General features: G+C 39.4%; 8 protein-coding genes and 1 long non-coding RNA gene across 11 annotated transcripts in view; 7 read left to right on the top strand and 2 right to left on the bottom strand.

Moving 5' to 3' along the window:
* LOC124313366 (vitelline membrane outer layer protein 1 homolog) overlaps nt 1–1,884 on the top strand; it is a 242,008-nt gene extending 240,124 nt beyond the window's left edge. The window contains exons 3-4 of the mRNA XM_046778269.1: nt 1,257–1,267; nt 1,338–1,884. Coding sequence (XP_046634225.1) covers nt 1,257–1,267; nt 1,338–1,737 — 411 coding nt within the window. The 3' untranslated portion in view covers nt 1,738–1,884. The remainder of the gene's footprint in view (nt 1–1,256; nt 1,268–1,337) is intronic.
* LOC124313083 (dipeptidase 1-like) overlaps nt 1–20,242 on the top strand; it is a 1,013,891-nt gene that overhangs the window by 734,455 nt on the left and 259,194 nt on the right. The gene's annotated exons all lie outside the window — the stretch shown is intronic.
* LOC124313072 (gamma-aminobutyric acid receptor subunit beta-like) overlaps nt 1–20,242 on the bottom strand; it is a 49,435-nt gene that overhangs the window by 6,677 nt on the left and 22,516 nt on the right. The window lies entirely within an intron of this gene.
* LOC124313365 (vitelline membrane outer layer protein 1 homolog) lies at nt 891–6,369 on the top strand. Of its 3 annotated transcripts, XM_046778264.1 has the most exons (4): nt 891–965; nt 3,304–3,531; nt 5,742–5,752; nt 5,823–6,369. In XM_046778264.1, exons 2-4 carry the CDS (start codon nt 3,316–3,318, stop codon nt 6,220–6,222), a joined length of 627 nt encoding a protein of 208 aa, XP_046634220.1. In that variant the 5' UTR covers nt 891–965; nt 3,304–3,315; the 3' UTR covers nt 6,223–6,369. The 3 variants fall into 3 exon arrangements, with proteins under 3 accessions (XP_046634220.1, XP_046634219.1, XP_046634221.1); XM_046778263.1 differs by lacking the exons at nt 5,742–5,752; nt 5,823–6,369 and adding an exon at nt 3,624–4,157 and having other exon boundaries at nt 892–965; nt 3,304–3,542; XM_046778265.1 differs by lacking the exons at nt 891–965; nt 5,742–5,752; nt 5,823–6,369 and adding exons at nt 3,220–3,242; nt 3,624–4,157 and having other exon boundaries at nt 3,304–3,542.
* On the top strand, nt 5,377–8,644 carry LOC124313364 (vitelline membrane outer layer protein 1 homolog). Its single transcript, XM_046778262.1, has 3 exons — nt 5,377–5,450; nt 7,791–8,029; nt 8,111–8,644. The coding sequence occupies exons 2-3, from the start codon at nt 7,803–7,805 to the stop codon at nt 8,508–8,510; spliced, it is 627 nt and encodes a 208-aa protein (XP_046634218.1). The 5' UTR covers nt 5,377–5,450; nt 7,791–7,802; the 3' UTR covers nt 8,511–8,644.
* LOC124313548 lies at nt 7,912–14,624 on the bottom strand. Its single transcript, XR_006910744.1, has 2 exons — nt 14,164–14,624; nt 7,912–8,014 (listed from the first exon to the last, which is right to left on the bottom strand). It is a non-coding gene; the product is annotated as an uncharacterized LOC124313548 (long non-coding RNA).
* Nucleotides 12,175–20,242, top strand: part of LOC124313402 (vitelline membrane outer layer protein 1 homolog) — a 13,825-nt gene continuing 5,757 nt past the window's right edge. Inside the window, exon 1 of the mRNA XM_046778321.1 lies at nt 12,175–12,212. The gene's annotated coding sequence lies outside the window, so the exon portion shown is untranslated. The remainder of the gene's footprint in view (nt 12,213–20,242) is intronic.
* The window catches only part of LOC124313414 (vitelline membrane outer layer protein 1 homolog), a 22,110-nt gene continuing 17,036 nt past the window's right edge, over nt 15,169–20,242 (top strand). Inside the window, exons 1-2 of the mRNA XM_046778335.1 lie at nt 15,169–15,204; nt 15,264–15,300. Of these exons, the coding sequence (XP_046634291.1) occupies nt 15,275–15,300 (26 nt within the window). The 5' untranslated portion in view covers nt 15,169–15,204; nt 15,264–15,274. The remainder of the gene's footprint in view (nt 15,205–15,263; nt 15,301–20,242) is intronic.
* Nucleotides 17,371–20,242, top strand: part of LOC124313395 (vitelline membrane outer layer protein 1-like) — a 10,044-nt gene continuing 7,172 nt past the window's right edge. Inside the window, exon 1 of the mRNA XM_046778314.1 lies at nt 17,371–17,414. The gene's annotated coding sequence lies outside the window, so the exon portion shown is untranslated. The remainder of the gene's footprint in view (nt 17,415–20,242) is intronic.

The raw sequence follows: 20,242 nt of genomic DNA, 5'->3' as shown, positions 1-20,242 counted from the left end.
CGGGGTAAAATGCCTGTGGATTCAAAATAACAAAAACTGAACGTAAAACGATCAATAGTTCAATGTGTTCAATAAACAAGTCCAATCGTGCAACAGGAGATTACGCCAACAACAGGGTTGGGTACCGATACCCCTGGCCAACAAGAATTTTTGAAATCCTAGCATGTATGGAGTATGCCCAGCACAGAATGTTTTAATCGATTTGGTGATTCTGAAACCATTTCGCAATTTGATTGGCATGCGTCAATCTTACTAGTTCGTCTTTTCCGTTTTAAGTGGAATCGATAATCGAATATAAGGAATGATAAGTGATTGTTTTCCAGAATTATTTGATTTTTACAAATTACTCTTCTCGAAAACTTATTATCAATGATTATAAATTGAATTAAAGTGTCAAATATCGAGGAGATTCTAGATAATTGATCACAAGCTGATTGCAATTATTTAATCATACGATTGTTTTCTTTCGAGAAAAGTAGAAAAGCCCATTTTTTTATAAGTCTCGAATACCTTTCCTATCGAGATCGAAAAACAAAAGGAAAAAAGTTAAAATTCTAAATTCATACACATTTAAGAAACGAAAAAAATGGGCGATGGAAAAGGTTCCTAAGTTGGTAGAAAATTAATTAAATCAATCGGGTTTATATCCCAAAAGAAATGGACAAGGTTGAACAAGAGGAGAAGTTACGCCAAGAACAAAGTTACTTTGCCAAAACAAAATTTGGTAATCCTAATGGACACATGTCCCCAACAAAACATTTTGCAATCTGTTGAGAATTTTGAAACTCAATTACTTAAATCATTTTGTAATTTCCTTGGAATAAACTTCGATCTCCGCACCTCTTTTTCGAACCCCCCCCCCCCCCTCCACCCAGCGTGAATGGTTTAAAAGGGGAGAAAATCAATTCAGTGATCATCAGTTTCTCAGTTTCTCCAGTGGCAAGCACTCCCGAAAACAAGCAAAGGTACGTAACGATTTCGATTGAAGCAAAATTAACTTTAGTCTAACTTTGATTTGGATTTAGTTGGATTTTAAAATGACTAAACTGATGCAATTCGTTGCTCTCATTGCCGTACTTGGCTGTGTTTTACCCACGACGGTTACGGCCCAATCGTGGGGCCCAGTCCGGTCCTGCCCCCGAGGTCAAAAGGCCGTTGGATTTCAATTGTGGTTCGAGAATCGTCAAAATAGAAGGCTTGTGGCTATTGTTTTATCTTGTACACGCGGAAGTAGAATTGTATCGCCTCCAGGACCACCTCCAGGAACGTGAGTGTTCAACTAGACTTTGATTGTAGGATTCACCAAGGATCTAATGTGAATGTTTTGATTTCAACAGTAGGGGAATTCCGGGTGCCGTACGCACTTGCCGGTCTGGCAGACACTTAAGATCGTGCCAATTACAACTGGAACGACCAGGGAGAAACACGAGGGCCAACAATTTGAACTGCAGGTGCGACGACGGACAGACACTGCTAGGGGACGGGCACAGCATTGGCGTTTGGCAAGGATGGTCCACTAGCTGTCGCACTGGCATCGTGGGCATACAGACCAGAGCAGGAAGACGCCCCAACCCATTTCATATCTTCAACGCTAGATTCCCTTGTTCCCGCACAAGTGCTGAAGCAGCAGAGATTGAAGAAGAAGTAGAAGAAGTAGTAGAAGAAGAAGTAGAAGAAGAAGTAGAAGAAGAAGTAGAAGTAGAAGTAGAAGTAGAAGAAGAAGAAGAAGAAAAGTAAAGAACAGACGATTATATTTATGGCCTCGTTGCTAATTTGCTGGGCAATTCCAAACTTATTTCTTTATTCTAATTAATAACCTTTTTAAATTCTTTTAATTAATTTATGGAGTAGAAATGTGGTAGAAATATACTTTTCAATGGGCAATCTTTTAGTTTGATCATCATTTCAATATGCTACACTGTATCGTTTCAAAAACAATCGAAACAATTGATTTATTGGAACGGAGGTCGAGTGCGTATGGAAACCACAATTGGATTGTGACTTTTATTAAGTATATTGATGCCGAATTGAATAAAGCGGGATTCAAAGTGATTTGGGGGAGATCTCCGGGAGAGACTGATTGATTTGAAATTTGCTTCTGAATGAGAATATTCCCAACTAGTTTTTCGTATGTTTTCAAAATGTTTTTTAAAAAAGAAAAACCAAAGAGAAACTCAGCAAAAGAAATTGATTTTTGCGGATTTTTGCCAATGGATAGCAATCGGTAAACGTAATTAAATAGATTCGACTTGATGTAAAAGAACATTTTTGACAACTTGGAAAATCTCTCGCTCAACAAAAAGTTTACTTTTGCGACATTTCCGGACTATATAGCTTCAAAAATGCGGTCGGAAATTTCCCAACTGTTGAGAGTTTTGCCAGGAAAATCAATTCTTTAAATTATTAATCAAACTCAAGAAAATAAAGACAACAGATCCCGATAAAGATACATAGTAGATATAGGTCTACTTTATAATATCTTTGACTTAACAGTCATTCATACTCTTCAAACTTCCTTCAACGAATAACGATTTTTTAGATTTTGAACTTGCTGTTCACCGGATGAAGGGAAGGACGATAAATTGCCGTCAAGTAAAAACAATTAAAACCAAACGAAAACGATTAAAAGTTCAATTTAGTATTCCAGAATTATTTAAATTTTTAATAACCTTCTTCTCAACATCCTTATTATAAATTGAATTAAAGTGTCAAATAATGAGGAGAATGTAATCAGTTTGAAATTTAAAAAAAAAGGCTAAAAAGATCTCAGAACTAAAAGCAGTGGGTACAAATCTAAGAAAAAACGAAGTCAAACAGCGAAAAGGTGATATTTTGGGAACTTGGAAAATTGAATAAAGATGTGGTGGACTTAATTTAGTCTTGTATGAAACCAACAGAAGCAATTTAGCCATGTACGAAATCATTTGAAAGTTGCACAAGAGGAGACGTTAAGCCAAATACAATGGAGGACAATTGGCAAAAAAAGAGAATTGGTAATCCCAATGAACACGCATGTCCCCATCATGGAATGTTGCAATCCTTTGATAATTTTGTAATTAAATTACTTAAATGATTTTGAATTAGCATTATAAGTCAATCTTCCTAGGTCGACTTTTCCGTCCCAATACCCCCCCCCCTTTCACCTAACGTGAACAGTATATAAGGGGTAAGAATCAATTCAATTTTCATCAGTTCACTTGATTCGTCAACCAGTGGCAACACTCCCGAAAGATAAAACAAAGGTACGTAACGATTTCGATAAGTGACAAAATTCACTTAAGTCTAACTTTGATTTGGATTTAGTTGGATTAAAAAATGACTAAACTGATGCAATTCGTTGCTCTCGCGGCCGTTCTTGGCTGTTTTCTACCCACGACGGTTACGGCCCAGTCAAGCCCAAGTTGGGGCCGAGTCCAGTACTGCCCCCGAGGTCAAAAGGCCGTTGGATTTCGATTGGCATTTGAGGATTTAAGTGCTAGAAGACTTGTGACCATTGTTTTCATTTGCACACGTGGAAGTAGGATTACCTCGCCCGCAACATCGTGAGTGTTCAACTAGATTTTAATTGCAGGTTGGCACTGGTTGGCACTATGGATCTAATGTGAATGTTTTGATTTCATTAGTAGGGGAATTCCGGGTCGAACACGCATTTGCCGGCCTGGCAGATTCTTAACATCGTGTCGATTACAACTGGTACGACCCGGGAAAAACACGAGGGCCAACAATTTGAACTGCAGGTGCAACGACGGACAGACACTTCAAGGGGACGGGAGCAAAGTTGGCGTTTGGCATGGATGGTCCCGTAGCTGTCGCAACGGCATCGTGGGTTTACAGACGAAAACGAGAAGAGGATTTATCTACGACGCTAGATTCCCCTGTTCCCGCCCACGCCCAAGTGCTGAAGCAGCAGAGATAGAAGAAGTAGAAGAAGAAGTAGAAGTAGAAGAAGAAGTAGAAATAGTAGAAGAAGTAGAAGAAGTAGAAGAAGAAGTAGTAGAAGAATTAGAAGAAGAAGTAGAGTAAAGAACAGACGATTCTATTTATGGACTCGTTGCTGGGCAATTCCAGACTTATTTCTTTATTCTAATTAATAATATTTTTCTGTTCTTCTAATGGGGTAGAAATGGGATAGAAATATACTTTTCAATTGGCAATAATTTTGTTTGTTCATCAATTCAATGTGCTACACTGTAGGCTTAACAACAAATACTGATTGGATTTGGATAGGAGGTCGAGTTCGTTTGCAACTCAGAATTCGTTACGCTGTATCAAATCGTACCGATCAAAAGTTGAATCGACACAATTTCAACTAAACCGTCGGAGGTGGACATATAAAGATTTAAAAACGATGAAACACCTTCAAAAATGCATACATCTATTTTGTCTTAGGTAATTTACTTCCGGCCCATTCGTTGTTTCTTTTGCAGTTTAAGACACTATCGCTTACACGATGCATCTCATCAATCCGTAATTATTTTTACTCTGCGGGGTAAAATGCCTGTGGATTCAAAATAACAAAAACTGAACGTAAAACGATCAATAGTTCAATGTGTTCAATAAACAAGTCCAATCGTGCAACAGGAGATTACGCCAACAACAGGGTTGGGTACCGATACCCCTGGCCAACAAGAATTTTTGAAATCCTAGCATGTATGGAGTATGCCCAGCACAGAATGTTTTAATCGATTTGGTGATTCTGAAACCATTTCGCAATTTGATTGGCATGCGTCAATCTTACTAGTTCGTCTTTTCCGTTTTAAGTGGAATCGATAATCGAATATAAGGAATGATAAGTGATTGTTTTCCAGAATTATTTGATTTTTACAAATTACTCTTCTCGAAAACTTATTATCAATGATTATAAATTGAATTAAAGTGTCAAATATCGAGGAGATTCTAGATAATTGATCACAAGCTGATTGCAATTATTTAATCATACGATTGTTTTCTTTCGAGAAAAGTAGAAAAGCCCATTTTTTTATAAGTCTCGAATACCTTTCCTATCGAGATCGAAAAACAAAAGGAAAAAAGTTAAAATTCTAAATTCATACACATTTAAGAAACGAAAAAAATGGGCGATGGAAAAGGTTCCTAAGTTGGTAGAAAATTAATTAAATCAATCGGGTTTATATCCCAAAAGAAATGGACAAGGTTGAACAAGAGGAGAAGTTACGCCAAGAACAAAGTTACTTTGCCAAAACAAAATTTGGTAATCCTAATGGACACATGTCCCCAACAAAACATTTTGCAATCTGTTGAGAATTTTGAAACTCAATTACTTAAATCATTTTGTAATTTCCTTGGAATAAACTTCGATCTCCGCACCTCTTTTTCGAACCCCCCCCCCCCCCTCCACCCAGCGTGAATGGTTTAAAAGGGGAGAAAATCAATTCAGTGATCATCAGTTTCTCAGTTTCTCCAGTGGCAAGCACTCCCGAAAACAAGCAAAGGTACGTAACGATTTCGATTGAAGCAAAATTAACTTTAGTCTAACTTTGATTTGGATTTAGTTGGATTTTAAAATGACTAAACTGATGCAATTCGTTGCTCTCATTGCCGTACTTGGCTGTGTTTTACCCACGACGGTTACGGCCCAATCGTGGGGCCCAGTCCGGTCCTGCCCCCGAGGTCAAAAGGCCGTTGGATTTCAATTGTGGTTCGAGAATCGTCAAAATAGAAGGCTTGTGGCTATTGTTTTATCTTGTACACGCGGAAGTAGAATTGTATCGCCTCCAGGACCACCTCCAGGAACGTGAGTGTTCAACTAGACTTTGATTGTAGGATTCACCAAGGATCTAATGTGAATGTTTTGATTTCAACAGTAGGGGAATTCCGGGTGCCGTACGCACTTGCCGGTCTGGCAGACACTTAAGATCGTGCCAATTACAACTGGAACGACCAGGGAGAAACACGAGGGCCAACAATTTGAACTGCAGGTGCGACGACGGACAGACACTGCTAGGGGACGGGCACAGCATTGGCGTTTGGCAAGGATGGTCCACTAGCTGTCGCACTGGCATCGTGGGCATACAGACCAGAGCAGGAAGACGCCCCAACCCATTTCATATCTTCAACGCTAGATTCCCTTGTTCCCGCACAAGTGCTGAAGCAGCAGAGATTGAAGAAGAAGTAGAAGAAGTAGTAGAAGAAGAAGTAGAAGAAGAAGTAGAAGAAGAAGTAGAAGTAGAAGTAGAAGTAGAAGAAGAAGAAGAAGAAAAGTAAAGAACAGACGATTATATTTATGGCCTCGTTGCTAATTTGCTGGGCAATTCCAAACTTATTTCTTTATTCTAATTAATAACCTTTTTAAATTCTTTTAATTAATTTATGGAGTAGAAATGTGGTAGAAATATACTTTTCAATGGGCAATCTTTTAGTTTGATCATCATTTCAATATGCTACACTGTATCGTTTCAAAAACAATCGAAACAATTGATTTATTGGAACGGAGGTCGAGTGCGTATGGAAACCACAATTGGATTGTGACTTTTATTAAGTATATTGATGCCGAATTGAATAAAGCGGGATTCAAAGTGATTTGGGGGAGATCTCCGGGAGAGACTGATTGATTTGAAATTTGCTTCTGAATGAGAATATTCCCAACTAGTTTTTCGTATGTTTTCAAAATGTTTTTTAAAAAAGAAAAACCAAAGAGAAACTCAGCAAAAGAAATTGATTTTTGCGGATTTTTGCCAATGGATAGCAATCGGTAAACGTAATTAAATAGATTCGACTTGATGTAAAAGAACATTTTTGACAACTTGGAAAATCTCTCGCTCAACAAAAAGTTTACTTTTGCGACATTTCCGGACTATATAGCTTCAAAAATGCGGTCGGAAATTTCCCAACTGTTGAGAGTTTTGCCAGGAAAATCAATTCTTTAAATTATTAATCAAACTCAAGAAAATAAAGACAACAGATCCCGATAAAGATACATAGTAGATATAGGTCTACTTTATAATATCTTTGACTTAACAGTCATTCATACTCTTCAAACTTCCTTCAACGAATAACGATTTTTTAGATTTTGAACTTGCTGTTCACCGGATGAAGGGAAGGACGATAAATTGCCGTCAAGTAAAAACAATTAAAACCAAACGAAAACGATTAAAAGTTCAATTTAGTATTCCAGAATTATTTAAATTTTTAATAACCTTCTTCTCAACATCCTTATTATAAATTGAATTAAAGTGTCAAATAATGAGGAGAATGTAATCAGTTTGAAATTTAAAAAAAAAGGCTAAAAAGATCTCAGAACTAAAAGCAGTGGGTACAAATCTAAGAAAAAACGAAGTCAAACAGCGAAAAGGTGATATTTTGGGAACTTGGAAAATTGAATAAAGATGTGGTGGACTTAATTTAGTCTTGTATGAAACCAACAGAAGCAATTTAGCCATGTACGAAATCATTTGAAAGTTGCACAAGAGGAGACGTTAAGCCAAATACAATGGAGGACAATTGGCAAAAAAAGAGAATTGGTAATCCCAATGAACACGCATGTCCCCATCATGGAATGTTGCAATCCTTTGATAATTTTGTAATTAAATTACTTAAATGATTTTGAATTAGCATTATAAGTCAATCTTCCTAGGTCGACTTTTCCGTCCCAATACCCCCCCCCCCCTTTCACCTAACGTGAACAGTATATAAGGGGTAAGAATCAATTCAATTTTCATCAGTTCACTTGATTCGTCAACCAGTGGCAACACTCCCGAAAGATAAAACAAAGGTACGTAACGATTTCGATAAGTGACAAAATTCACTTAAGTCTAACTTTGATTTGGATTTAGTTGGATTAAAAAATGACTAAACTGATGCAATTCGTTGCTCTCGCGGCCGTTCTTGGCTGTTTTCTACCCACGACGGTTACGGCCCAGTCAAGCCCAAGTTGGGGCCGAGTCCAGTACTGCCCCCGAGGTCAAAAGGCCGTTGGATTTCGATTGGCATTTGAGGATTTAAGTGCTAGAAGACTTGTGACCATTGTTTTCATTTGCACACGTGGAAGTAGGATTACCTCGCCCGCAACATCGTGAGTGTTCAACTAGATTTTAATTGCAGGTTGGCACTGGTTGGCACTATGGATCTAATGTGAATGTTTTGATTTCATTAGTAGGGGAATTCCGGGTCGAACACGCATTTGCCGGCCTGGCAGATTCTTAACATCGTGTCGATTACAACTGGTACGACCCGGGAAAAACACGAGGGCCAACAATTTGAACTGCAGGTGCAACGACGGACAGACACTTCAAGGGGACGGGAGCAAAGTTGGCGTTTGGCATGGATGGTCCCGTAGCTGTCGCAACGGCATCGTGGGTTTACAGACGAAAACGAGAAGAGGATTTATCTACGACGCTAGATTCCCCTGTTCCCGCCCACGCCCAAGTGCTGAAGCAGCAGAGATAGAAGAAGTAGAAGAAGAAGTAGAAGTAGAAGAAGAAGTAGAAATAGTAGAAGAAGTAGAAGAAGTAGAAGAAGAAGTAGTAGAAGAATTAGAAGAAGAAGTAGAGTAAAGAACAGACGATTCTATTTATGGACTCGTTGCTGGGCAATTCCAGACTTATTTCTTTATTCTAATTAATAATATTTTTCTGTTCTTCTAATGGGGTAGAAATGGGATAGAAATATACTTTTCAATTGGCAATAATTTTGTTTGTTCATCAATTCAATGTGCTACACTGTAGGCTTAACAACAAATACTGATTGGATTTGGATAGGAGGTCGAGTTCGTTTGCAACTCAGAATTCGTTACGCTGTATCAAATCGTACCGATCAAAAGTTGAATCGACACAATTTCAACTAAACCGTCGGAGGTGGACATATAAAGATTTAAAAACGATGAAACACCTTCAAAAATGCATACATCTATTTTGTCTTAGGTAATTTACTTCCGGCCCATTCGTTGTTTCTTTTGCAGTTTAAGACACTATCGCTTACACGATGCATCTCATCAATCCGTAATTATTTTTACTCTGCGGGGTAAAATGCCTGTGGATTCAAAATAACAAAAACTGAACGTAAAACGATCAATAGTTCAATGTGTTCAATAAACAAGTCCAATCGTGCAACAGGAGATTACGCCAACAACAGGGTTGGGTACCGATACCCCTGGCCAACAAGAATTTTTGAAATCCTAGCATGTATGGAGTATGCCCAGCACAGAATGTTTTAATCGATTTGGTGATTCTGAAACCATTTCGCAATTTGATTGGCATGCGTCAATCTTACTAGTTCGTCTTTTCCGTTTTAAGTGGAATCGATAATCGAATATAAGGAATGATAAGTGATTGTTTTCCAGAATTATTTGATTTTTACAAATTACTCTTCTCGAAAACTTATTATCAATGATTATAAATTGAATTAAAGTGTCAAATATCGAGGAGATTCTAGATAATTGATCACAAGCTGATTGCAATTATTTAATCATACGATTGTTTTCTTTCGAGAAAAGTAGAAAAGCCCATTTTTTTATAAGTCTCGAATACCTTTCCTATCGAGATCGAAAAACAAAAGGAAAAAAGTTAAAATTCTAAATTCATACACATTTAAGAAACGAAAAAAATGGGCGATGGAAAAGGTTCCTAAGTTGGTAGAAAATTAATTAAATCAATCGGGTTTATATCCCAAAAGAAATGGACAAGGTTGAACAAGAGGAGAAGTTACGCCAAGAACAAAGTTACTTTGCCAAAACAAAATTTGGTAATCCTAATGGACACATGTCCCCAACAAAACATTTTGCAATCTGTTGAGAATTTTGAAACTCAATTACTTAAATCATTTTGTAATTTCCTTGGAATAAACTTCGATCTCCGCACCTCTTTTTCGAACCCCCCCCCCCCCCCTCCACCCAGCGTGAATGGTTTAAAAGGGGAGAAAATCAATTCAGTGATCATCAGTTTCTCAGTTTCTCCAGTGGCAAGCACTCCCGAAAACAAGCAAAGGTACGTAACGATTTCGATTGAAGCAAAATTAACTTTAGTCTAACTTTGATTTGGATTTAGTTGGATTTTAAAATGACTAAACTGATGCAATTCGTTGCTCTCATTGCCGTACTTGGCTGTGTTTTACCCACGACGGTTACGGCCCAATCGTGGGGCCCAGTCCGGTCCTGCCCCCGAGGTCAAAAGGCCGTTGGATTTCAATTGTGGTTCGAGAATCGTCAAAATAGAAGGCTTGTGGCTATTGTTTTATCTTGTACACGCGGAAGTAGAATTGTATCGCCTCCAGGACCACCTCCAGGAACGTGAGTGTTCAACTAGACTTTGATTGTAGGATTCACCAAGGATCTAATGTGAATGTTTTGATTTCAACAGTAGGGGAATTCCGGGTGCCGTACGCACTTGCCGGTCTGGCAGACACTTAAGATCGTGCCAATTACAACTGGAACGACCAGGGAGAAACACGAGGGCCAACAATTTGAACTGCAGGTGCGACGACGGACAGACACTGCTAGGGGACGGGCACAGCATTGGCGTTTGGCAAGGATGGTCCACTAGCTGTCGCACTGGCATCGTGGGCATACAGACCAGAGCAGGAAGACGCCCCAACCCATTTCATATCTTCAACGCTAGATTCCCTTGTTCCCGCACAAGTGCTGAAGCAGCAGAGATTGAAGAAGAAGTAGAAGAAGTAGTAGAAGAAGAAGTAGAAGAAGAAGTAGAAGAAGAAGTAGAAGTAGAAGTAGAAGTAGAAGAAGAAGAAGAAGAAAAGTAAAGAACAGACGATTATATTTATGGCCTCGTTGCTAATTTGCTGGGCAATTCCAAACTTATTTCTTTATTCTAATTAATAACCTTTTTAAATTCTTTTAATTAATTTATGGAGTAGAAATGTGGTAGAAATATACTTTTCAATGGGCAATCTTTTAGTTTGATCATCATTTCAATATGCTACACTGTTTCGTTTCAAAACCAATCGAAACAATTGCTATATTGGATCGGAGGTCGAGTGCGTATGGAACCAACAATTGGATTGTGACTTTTAATAAGTATATTGATGCCGAATTAAATAAAGCGGGATTTAAAGTGATTTGGGGGACATCTCCGGGAGAGACTGATTGATTTGAAATTTGCATTTGAATGAGAATATTCCCAACTTGTTTTTCGTATGTTTTCAAAATGTTTTTTTAAAAAGAAAACAAAAGAGAAACTCAGCAAAAGAAATTGATTTTTGCCGATTTTTGCCGATGGATAGCAATCGGTAAACGTAATTAAATAGATTCGACTTGATCTAAAAGAACATTTTTGACAACTTGGAAAATCTCTCGCTCAACAAAAAGTTAAGTTTTGCGACATTTCCGGGCAATATGGTGTCACGAATACGGTCGGAAATTTCCCTACGGTTGAGAGTTTTGCCAGGAAAATCAATTCTTTAAATTATTAATCAAACTCAAGAAAATATAGACAACAGATCCCGATAAAGATACAAAGTAGATATAGGTCTACTTTATAATATCTTTGACTTAACAGTCATTCATACTCTTCAAACTTCCTTCAACAAATAACGATTTTTTAGATTTTGAACTTGCTGTTCACCGGATGAAGGGAAGGACGATAAATGGCCGTCGAGTAAAAACAATTAAAACCAAACGAAAACGATTAAAAGTTCAATAGTATTCCAGAATTATTTAAATTTTTAATAACCTTCTTCTCAACATCTTTATTATAAATTGAATTAAAGTGTCAAATAATGAGGAGAATGTATTGATCACAAGCTGATTGCAATTATTTAATTATTCGATTGTTTTCTTTTGAGAAAAGTAGAAAAGCGCATTTTTCCACAAGTCTCGTATACCAAACAAACTGACCAACTGGGAAATCTGTTTCGTATCAATCGATCGAAAAAAGTCAAACAACCTCAAATTAGTCCATTAAAGAAACGATGTTTAGTTTGTATTAACCACATTGTACAAGAGGAGAAGTTTCGCCAAGAACAAAGTGGGTACCTTACCAAAACAAAATTTTGTAATCCTGGACGCATGTGGACACAATGGACACATGTCCCCAACAAAACATTTCGCAATCTGTTGAGAATTTTGAAACTCAATTACTTTAATCATTTTTAAATTACAATAAAATGTACTACGTCGATCTCCTCTCGTCTTTTCCGTATCCCCACGCCAGCGTAAGCCGTATAAAAGGGGTGAGATCAATTCAATTTTCATCAGTTCACTTGATTCATCGATCAGTGGCAAACCCTCCCGAACACAAACAAAGGTAAACGTAAAGATTTCAATTGTAAAAAAAATAAACTTTAGTCTAACTTTGATTTGGATTCAGTTGGAATTAAAAATGACTAAAATGATGGAATTCCTTGCTCTCATTGCCGTACTTGGCTGTGTTCTACCCACGACGGTTACGGCCCAACCTGGGGTCCCAGTCCAGTTCTGCCCCCGAGGTCAAAAGGCCGTTGGATTTCGATTGGCATTTGAGAATCGACAAAATAGAAGGCTTGTGGCTATTGTTTTCAGTTGTTCACGCGGAAGTACAATTGTCTCGCCTCCAGGAACGTGAGTGTTCAACTAAACTTTAATTGCAGGTTTCACCAAGGATCTAATGTGAATGTTTTGATTTCATTAGTAGGGGAATTCCGGGTGCCGTACAAACTTGCCGGCCTGGCAGATACTTAGTATCGTGTCGATTACAACTGGAACGACCCGGGAGAAACACGCCGGCCAACAATTTGAGCTGCAGGTGCAACGACGGACAGATACTGCTAGGGGACGGGCACCCAATTGGCGTTTGGCAACCATGGTCCCCTCGCTGTCCCAACGGCATCGTGGGCTTACAGACCGAAACGAGAAGACGCCCAAACCCATTTTATATCTACGGCGCTAGATTCCATTGTTCCCGCCCAATGGCTGAAGCAGAGATTGAAGAAGTAGAAGAAGAAGTAGAAGAGGTAGAAGAGGAAGAGTGAAGAACAGACGATTCTATTTATGGCCTCGTTGCTGGGCAGTTCCAGACTTCTTTCTTTATTCTAATTAATAACATTTTTCTGTTCTTCTAATGTGGTAGAAATGGGATAGAAATAAACTTTTCAAATGGCAATAATTTTGTTTGTTCATCATTTCAATATGCTACACTGTACGCTTAACAACAAATACTGATTGGATTTTGATAGGAGGTCGAGTGCGTATGAAACTCAAAATTCGTTATGCTGTATCAAATTGTACCGATCAAAAGTTGAATCGACACAATTTCAACTAAACCTGTGGAGGTGGACAGATAAAGATTAAAAAACGATGAAACACCTTCATACATGCATACAGCTATTTTGTCTTAGGTAATTTACTTCCGGCCCATTCGTTGTTTCTTTTGCAGTTTGAGACACTATCGCTTACACGATGCATCTCATCAATACGTAATTATTTACTTTGCTCGATTGTTTCCTTTCGAGAACAGTAGAAAAAGGCATTTTTCACAAGTACCATTCCAACTGACGACTGGGAAATTGGTTCCGTATAACCCCATCAAATTACGTTTAAGAATTGGAAAAAATGGGCGATGGAAAAGGTTGTTTAATAGCATTGTATAGGAAGTTAACTAAACCAATCGGGCTGTATCCCGAAACAAATGGGCCAAGTTGTACGAGAGGAGACGTTACGCAAAGAACAGGGTAGGACACCAGGCCAAAAACAAGAATTGGTAATCCTAATTGTTCCCAACAAGAAATTTCGTAATCTGTTGATAATTTTGTAATTCAATTTCTGAAATCATTTTGCGATTGGCATTATATGCCAACCTTTCTGGCTCGTTTTTCCGTCCCCCCCCCCCCTCGCGCCTAACGTGAACTTCATATAAGGGGTTAGAATCAATTCAATGTTCATCAGTTCTCTTGATTCATCAATCAGTGGCGAACCCTGCCGAAAAAACGAAGGTAATTCAATTAACGATTTTGATGGGTAACAAATTTACTTTGGTCTAACTTTCTTTTGGATTTAGTTGTTGGATTTGAAATGATTCAACTGATGCAATTAGTTGCTCTCACGGCCGTACTTGGCTGTTTTCTACCTACGACGGTTATTACGGCCCAATCGTGGGGCCCAGTCCAGTTCTGCCCCCGAGGTCAAAAGGCCATTGGATTTCAAATTTTGATATTTGAGGGTCCGCGTGAGAAAAGACTTGTGGCTATTATTTTTACTTGTACACGCGGAAGTAGGATTACCTCGCCTCCAGGAACGTGAGTGTTCAATTAGATTTTAATTGCAGGTTTGTACTATGGATCTAATGTGAATGTTTTGATTTCATTAGTCGAGATTCTGGGATTTCGGGTCAGCCACATTTTTGCCGGTCTGGCAGATTCTTAACATCGTGCCAATTACAACTGGAACGACGATCCGGGGCAAACAATCCGGCCAACAATTTGAACTGCAATTGCAGCGACGGACAGACACTGCTAGGGGACGGGAGCAAAGGTGGCTATTTGCAAGGATGGTCCAGGGCCTGCCGCAACGGCATCGTCGGCATACAAACCAAAGCGGAAACAAAACTGTTTTATATCTACGAAGCCAGATTCCCTTGTTTCTTCTCACGTGAATCAGAATTACACGCGTGAAGAACAGACGGTTCTATTTATAGCCTCATGTTGCTGGGCAATTCCTGACTGATTTCTTTATTCAAGTAGAAATGAGGTAGAAATAAACTTTTCAATCTATAACTTTTTGTTCGTCCATTCATTTCAATATGCTATACACTGTAAAGTGATGATTATGTACTTACTTCATTGTTTCCTTTCGAAAAAGTAAAAAAAAACAACGTATTTTTCAAGTCCTATCCCACTGACAAACTGGGAAATTTGGATTCGTATCGAGATCGAAAAACAAAAATAAAAAAAATGAACATACTGTGGAAAAGGTTATTTAGTTTTGTAGGAAATTACTTAGAACAACCGGGCTACATTCCAAAACAAAAGGCCAAGTTGTAGTACAAGAAATGTTACGTAAAGAACAGGGTTGGGTAAAAATTTGAATCCTAATGGACATGGAGTCTTCAACAAAATATTTCGCAACTCGTTGATCATTTTGAAATTAAATTTCTTAAATCATTTCGATGCAATTCCATTAGCATGTAGGCTACATCGATCTTTGTTCGCTTTTTCCGACACCCCCCCCCCAGCCTAATGCGCATATAAGCAGTGAGAATAAATTCAATGTTCATCAGTTGCCTTGATTCGTCAATCCGTGACCAGCACTCGCGAATAAAGAAGGTAAGTCTAAGTCATTTCTATCCCTATCAAAATTCACCCTGTGACTTACTTGGATTTAGTCGGATTTAAGATGGTCAAACTCATGAAATTCGTCGTTCTCCGTCCGTTCACTAACGCCAATTACGGCCACTTTCTCGGGCGATTGGGGTAGAGTCGATAACTGCCCCCAAGGTGAAAGGGCAATTGGATTCTTACAGAAAACTGAGCCAGACCAAAGAGATAGTGACGACACAGCGCTAAACGCCATTGCTTTCGTATGCTCAGGTGGAAGTAGGATTCTCTCGACTGAAGGACTGTAAGTGATAAAATAATTGCAGGATTCACCAAGGTACTATCGTCTATTTCCTGATTGCAGTTGGGGAAATTGGGGTAGCGAAATTCGTTGCCCGTCTGGCAGTTGGCTTACATCATGCCAACTTCGCGTTGAACCTAAGCAGGGAGACGGAGACGACACGTCGGCCAATAATTTGAATTGCAAGTGCAGCAACGGCGAGACGTTGCGCGGCGACGGGGCCAGTTGGGGCGATTGGAACGCATGGTCCAGTCCGTGTGAAACCGGCATCATAGCTATACAGACCAGAGTGGAGGGAAACCAAGGGAGGCGAGACGACACGGCTCTCAGCGACGTACAGTTCACTTGCTTGCCCAAGCGTAAAATACAAGAGGCGCTTGAATAGGAAGAACACAAAACCAAGAACAGTTGTTTTTTTAATAAGCCTTATTGCTGGACGATTCTAGACTTACTTTTTTAATTTCTATTCTGTTTTATAATATTTTTTGAGTTCTCCTAACATATGGGGTAGAAGTACACGTTTCAGTGGTTTACCTCTTGGTTTGTACATCTTTCAAAATGCTACATGTATCGTTTGAAAGGACCTGCCATTACACCGGCACCTCTGGTTATTGATGGGTCAACTATACAAAATGCGCATTGAACGCAGTACAATTAAATGTGACTTGAAAACGGCTGGTTAGTTCAGACCTTTCAAAAGTATTCCAATCCACATTTCAAATGTAGTAAACAAATTCATTTGGGGGGAATCCAGGGTGAATTTGATTCATCTATTTTAAAACGTTCTCTTCCATGTGTGATTGTAGACGAACGGGGGAAAACATTTTTGTTTGCTAACAAGCTGAGGGCGATTATTTCACTCACTTCAATTGTTTACTTGAAAAGTAAACGTAAAAGCGCATTTCAAAAATCTCGTACAACAAAAACTTAAAATACTGAAATAAATTATTTCATTTATTTCAATTTTACAATGTGAAATAAATCTCTAAAATGTAAAGATGGGGGAGGACCAACATGAAATTGGTTTCCAGCATCAAATCGAAAACAAAATAAAAAACAACGTCGCGATAGTACACATTACGAAAAAGTTGTTTAGTTTTGTAAAGATTTTCGTACAACAAGTCCAGTTGGCAGTTGCACAAATAGGAGATGTTACGACAAGAGAACAGGGTTGGACACCTGGCCAACGAAAAACTTGTAATCCTAACGGATGCATGCCCAGCACAAAATTTTGTAATCCATTGGTAATTAAGAAACCATTTCGCAATTTGGAAAGGTTTTGTAAAACCTCCACTCAAAGCGGGTTTTCGTTCGATGATGTTTTATTTCCGTAACGCGCATAATTTAAACAAATCAAAAATACATCAAGAGAGATTGGAGGCATACACACGGCCCTTTACTGTGTAGCCAGCGTCAAAGTCTACAAAGACACAACTAAGACAAGTTTAAAACGGAGAACGAGCGAGCCAGCACCAGACCAAATAAACGGCCTGACACTAGACCCGAGAAGGGGTGAGCCAGCAATAGACCGACTGAACAGCCTAGCATTGACTGAGAAGAACTGCGTTGGGTGGGGTTTTATACAAGTCAAAACAGGGTCAAACGCGGTCATTGACAGTGGAGTCAAGGTTAGCGTGGGTCGTAAATCAGAAGGGGGGAATGACTTGCATCGAGGTCAGCGAGAGCAATAAACCGCAATAAACAAACGAGGGGAATGAACTATTTTGCCGATAGGTAGAACGCTGACAGCCAATCCTAACAATTTTAACTTGCAAGCGTCAATCTCCCTCGCTCGACTTTACCGTCCCCCCCCCCCCCCGCCTAACGTGAACCGTATATAAGGGGTTAGAATCAATTCAATGTTCATCAGTTCACTTGATTCATCGACCAGTGGCAACCCTCCCGAAAACAAGCAAAGGTACGTAACGATTTCAATTGTAACAATCAGCGGCAAACCCTTTCGATAACGAAAGTACGTGACGATTTCGATGGGTAATAAAATTCAACATTGTATCATCATTATTTTTATTTAGTTGGATTTAAAATGGGTAAACTAACGAAATTCGTCGCTCTCACGGCTGTTCTTTGCTGTTCACTAACACCAACTACGGCCACTTTCTGGGGCGATTGGGGCAAAGTCGAGTACTGTCCCGAAGGTGAAAGGGTGATTGGATTTTCACTGAAAACTGAGAGAGAGCAAGGCCGTGGCGACGACACGGCACTCAACGCCATTGCTCTCATATGTACATCAGGAAGCAAGATCACCTCGACTCAAGGACCGTGAGTGTTAAACTGGAATTTTGGCAGAATTCGAGAAATCACGACCTGCTTTAATTAGCGAATTTTTCCTAATTTCAGATGGGGAAATTGGGGTGGCAGATTTGTTTGCCAGTCCGGCGGCTACATAAAATCGTGTCAACTTCGCGTTGAACCGTTCCAAGGTTCCGCCGACGACACGTCGGCCAACGATTTGAGCTGCACGTGCAGCAACGGAGAGACGTTGATGGGTGACGGGACCGGCTGGGGCTATTGGAACGCATGGTCCAGTCCGTGCCACAATGGCATCATGGCTATGCAGACCCGAGTGGAAAAATCACAAGGGAGAGGAGACGACACGGCTCTTAATGACGTTGAGTTCACTTGCTTTCGCAAACGCGATCTTTTGTTGCCGCAAGTGAACGCGTCAAATGCAATAAAAGCGTGAAGAGCATAATTATTTTAGTCTTGTTGGTGGATTAATTCCTGCTATTCTGATTGATTCTTTTTATTAAAATTATTGTCACATGTGGGATAGAAATACACTTTTCAATGGGTTTACGTTTTTATTTGAAGGTTTTTTAAGGAAATTAGGTTAATCAATCGAGCTAGTATATCCAAAACTAAATGGGCCAAGTTGAACGAGAGAAGATGTTACTCAAAGAACAAGGTTAGGACCCTGGTAAAAACAAAATTTTCTAATATATGGACACATGTGCCGCCCATCAAAACATTTCGTCATCTTTTGACAATTATGAAATTCAATTAGATCAATTTGTAATTTCATTGGGATAACCCCCGTAGGCCCGTACAGTACGCCGATCTTCGCTCGTTTTTTTCCGTTTCCCCCCCCCACCTAGCGGTCAAATACATCTTGCGATAGATAATGAAGCGCTCACTATTCGTCATTTCAGTTTATCCGGTTCATTCATTATTTGTTTGATCTTTTCTCATGTATGATACCCTCCCGTCAACAAGATATAGCTCATCAATTCGTAATGATTATTTCCATAGAAAACGCCAAACGGATACAAATATAAAAATACAAATTTAGTTTTTGTCGGTTTTTGTTGTTCAGAATATCACAAAAATAAAAAAAATAAATAAACTTCAACTCAAAGTTCCCTTTGCTTTGAGTCGTTAATCAGTGGCAGACACCATCATCAACAAATAAAGGGATTGACGTGATATCCCGGAATTTGAAGAAGCGGAAATAAAACCGGAAAACTGGTTCTAAAGAGCATCGAAAACAAAATAAAGAAAACAAATATAAGCGAAATCAAGGACACCCTGCTGAAATGTAAATCCTCTCACAGTCTGCTGATTTGACCTCGCCGATAGGTCCCACAAAACCCCGGCAGTGGCAACATTTTCACCATTTGCACGTTGCACAATTTATGATGAAAACGCAAGCCTGGTTTTTCCCCGACTTTGGTGAATCGTATATAAGTGATCAGAGACAAGGCAAAGGATCATCAGTTCGTTTGATTGCTCAAGCAGCAACAAACACTTTCGCCAAAAAATCGTAATATTTTTTTGAATAAAAAAGTAGACTGTAAGATTGTCGCCTGATGATTAATTCGCTAACACAATTTTTACAATCCATTTAGTCGGAGGTAAAATGGCTAAACCAATGCAATTCGTTGCTCTCACGGCCGTTCTTGGCTGTTTCCTACCTACGACGGTTACGGCCACTTTCTGGGGCGATTGGGGAAAAGTTGAGCACTGCCCCGAAGGTGAAAGGGCCACTGGATTTTCATTGAAAACTGAGAGAGAGCAACGACGTGGCGACGACACGGCACTCAACGCCATTGCTCTCATATGTACATCAGGAAGCAAGATCACCTCGACTCAAGGACCGTGAGTGTTAGACTGGAATTTTTGCAGCATTCACGAAATCACGACCTACTTTAATTTGTGAATTTTCTGATTTCAGATGGGGAAATTGGGGTGGTAGATTTGCTTGCCAGTCCGGCAGCTACATAACATCGTTCCAACTTCGCGTTGAATCGTCCCGAGGTTCCGGAGACGACACGTCGGCCAACAATTTGAACTGCAAGTGCAGCAACGGAGAGACGTTGAACGGCGACGGGACCAGTTGGGGCGGTTGGAAGGAATGGTCCAGTCCGTGTGAAAACGGGATCATGGCTATCCAGACCCGAGTGGAGGGACACCAAGGGAAGCGAGACGACACGGCTCTCAACGACGTGCAGTTCACTTGCTTTCTCAAACGCAATCAGATGCTGGCGCAGGAGATTGCGCCAAACGCAATAGAAGGGCAAAGTTTTCTTAGTCTTGTTGCTGGGCGATTCTTAATTAATTTCCGTTATTCCGATTGATTCAATTTTTAAAAATTATTGTTACATGTGGGATAGAAATAAAGTTTTCAATGGTTTAAGTTTTAATTTGAAAAAATTCCCTTTAAGAAAAGAAAAACAAAATGTGCGATGGAAAATGTTGTTAAGTAGTTTCGTATGAAATGAACTATCC

Source organism: Daphnia pulicaria, chromosome 9 (assembly GCF_021234035.1).
Source record: "Daphnia pulicaria isolate SC F1-1A chromosome 9, SC_F0-13Bv2, whole genome shotgun sequence".
NCBI classification, from domain to species: domain Eukaryota; kingdom Metazoa; phylum Arthropoda; class Branchiopoda; order Diplostraca; family Daphniidae; genus Daphnia; species Daphnia pulicaria.
Note: the sequence above shows the minus strand (reverse complement) of the source record. Positions and strands in the feature narration are given on the sequence as shown.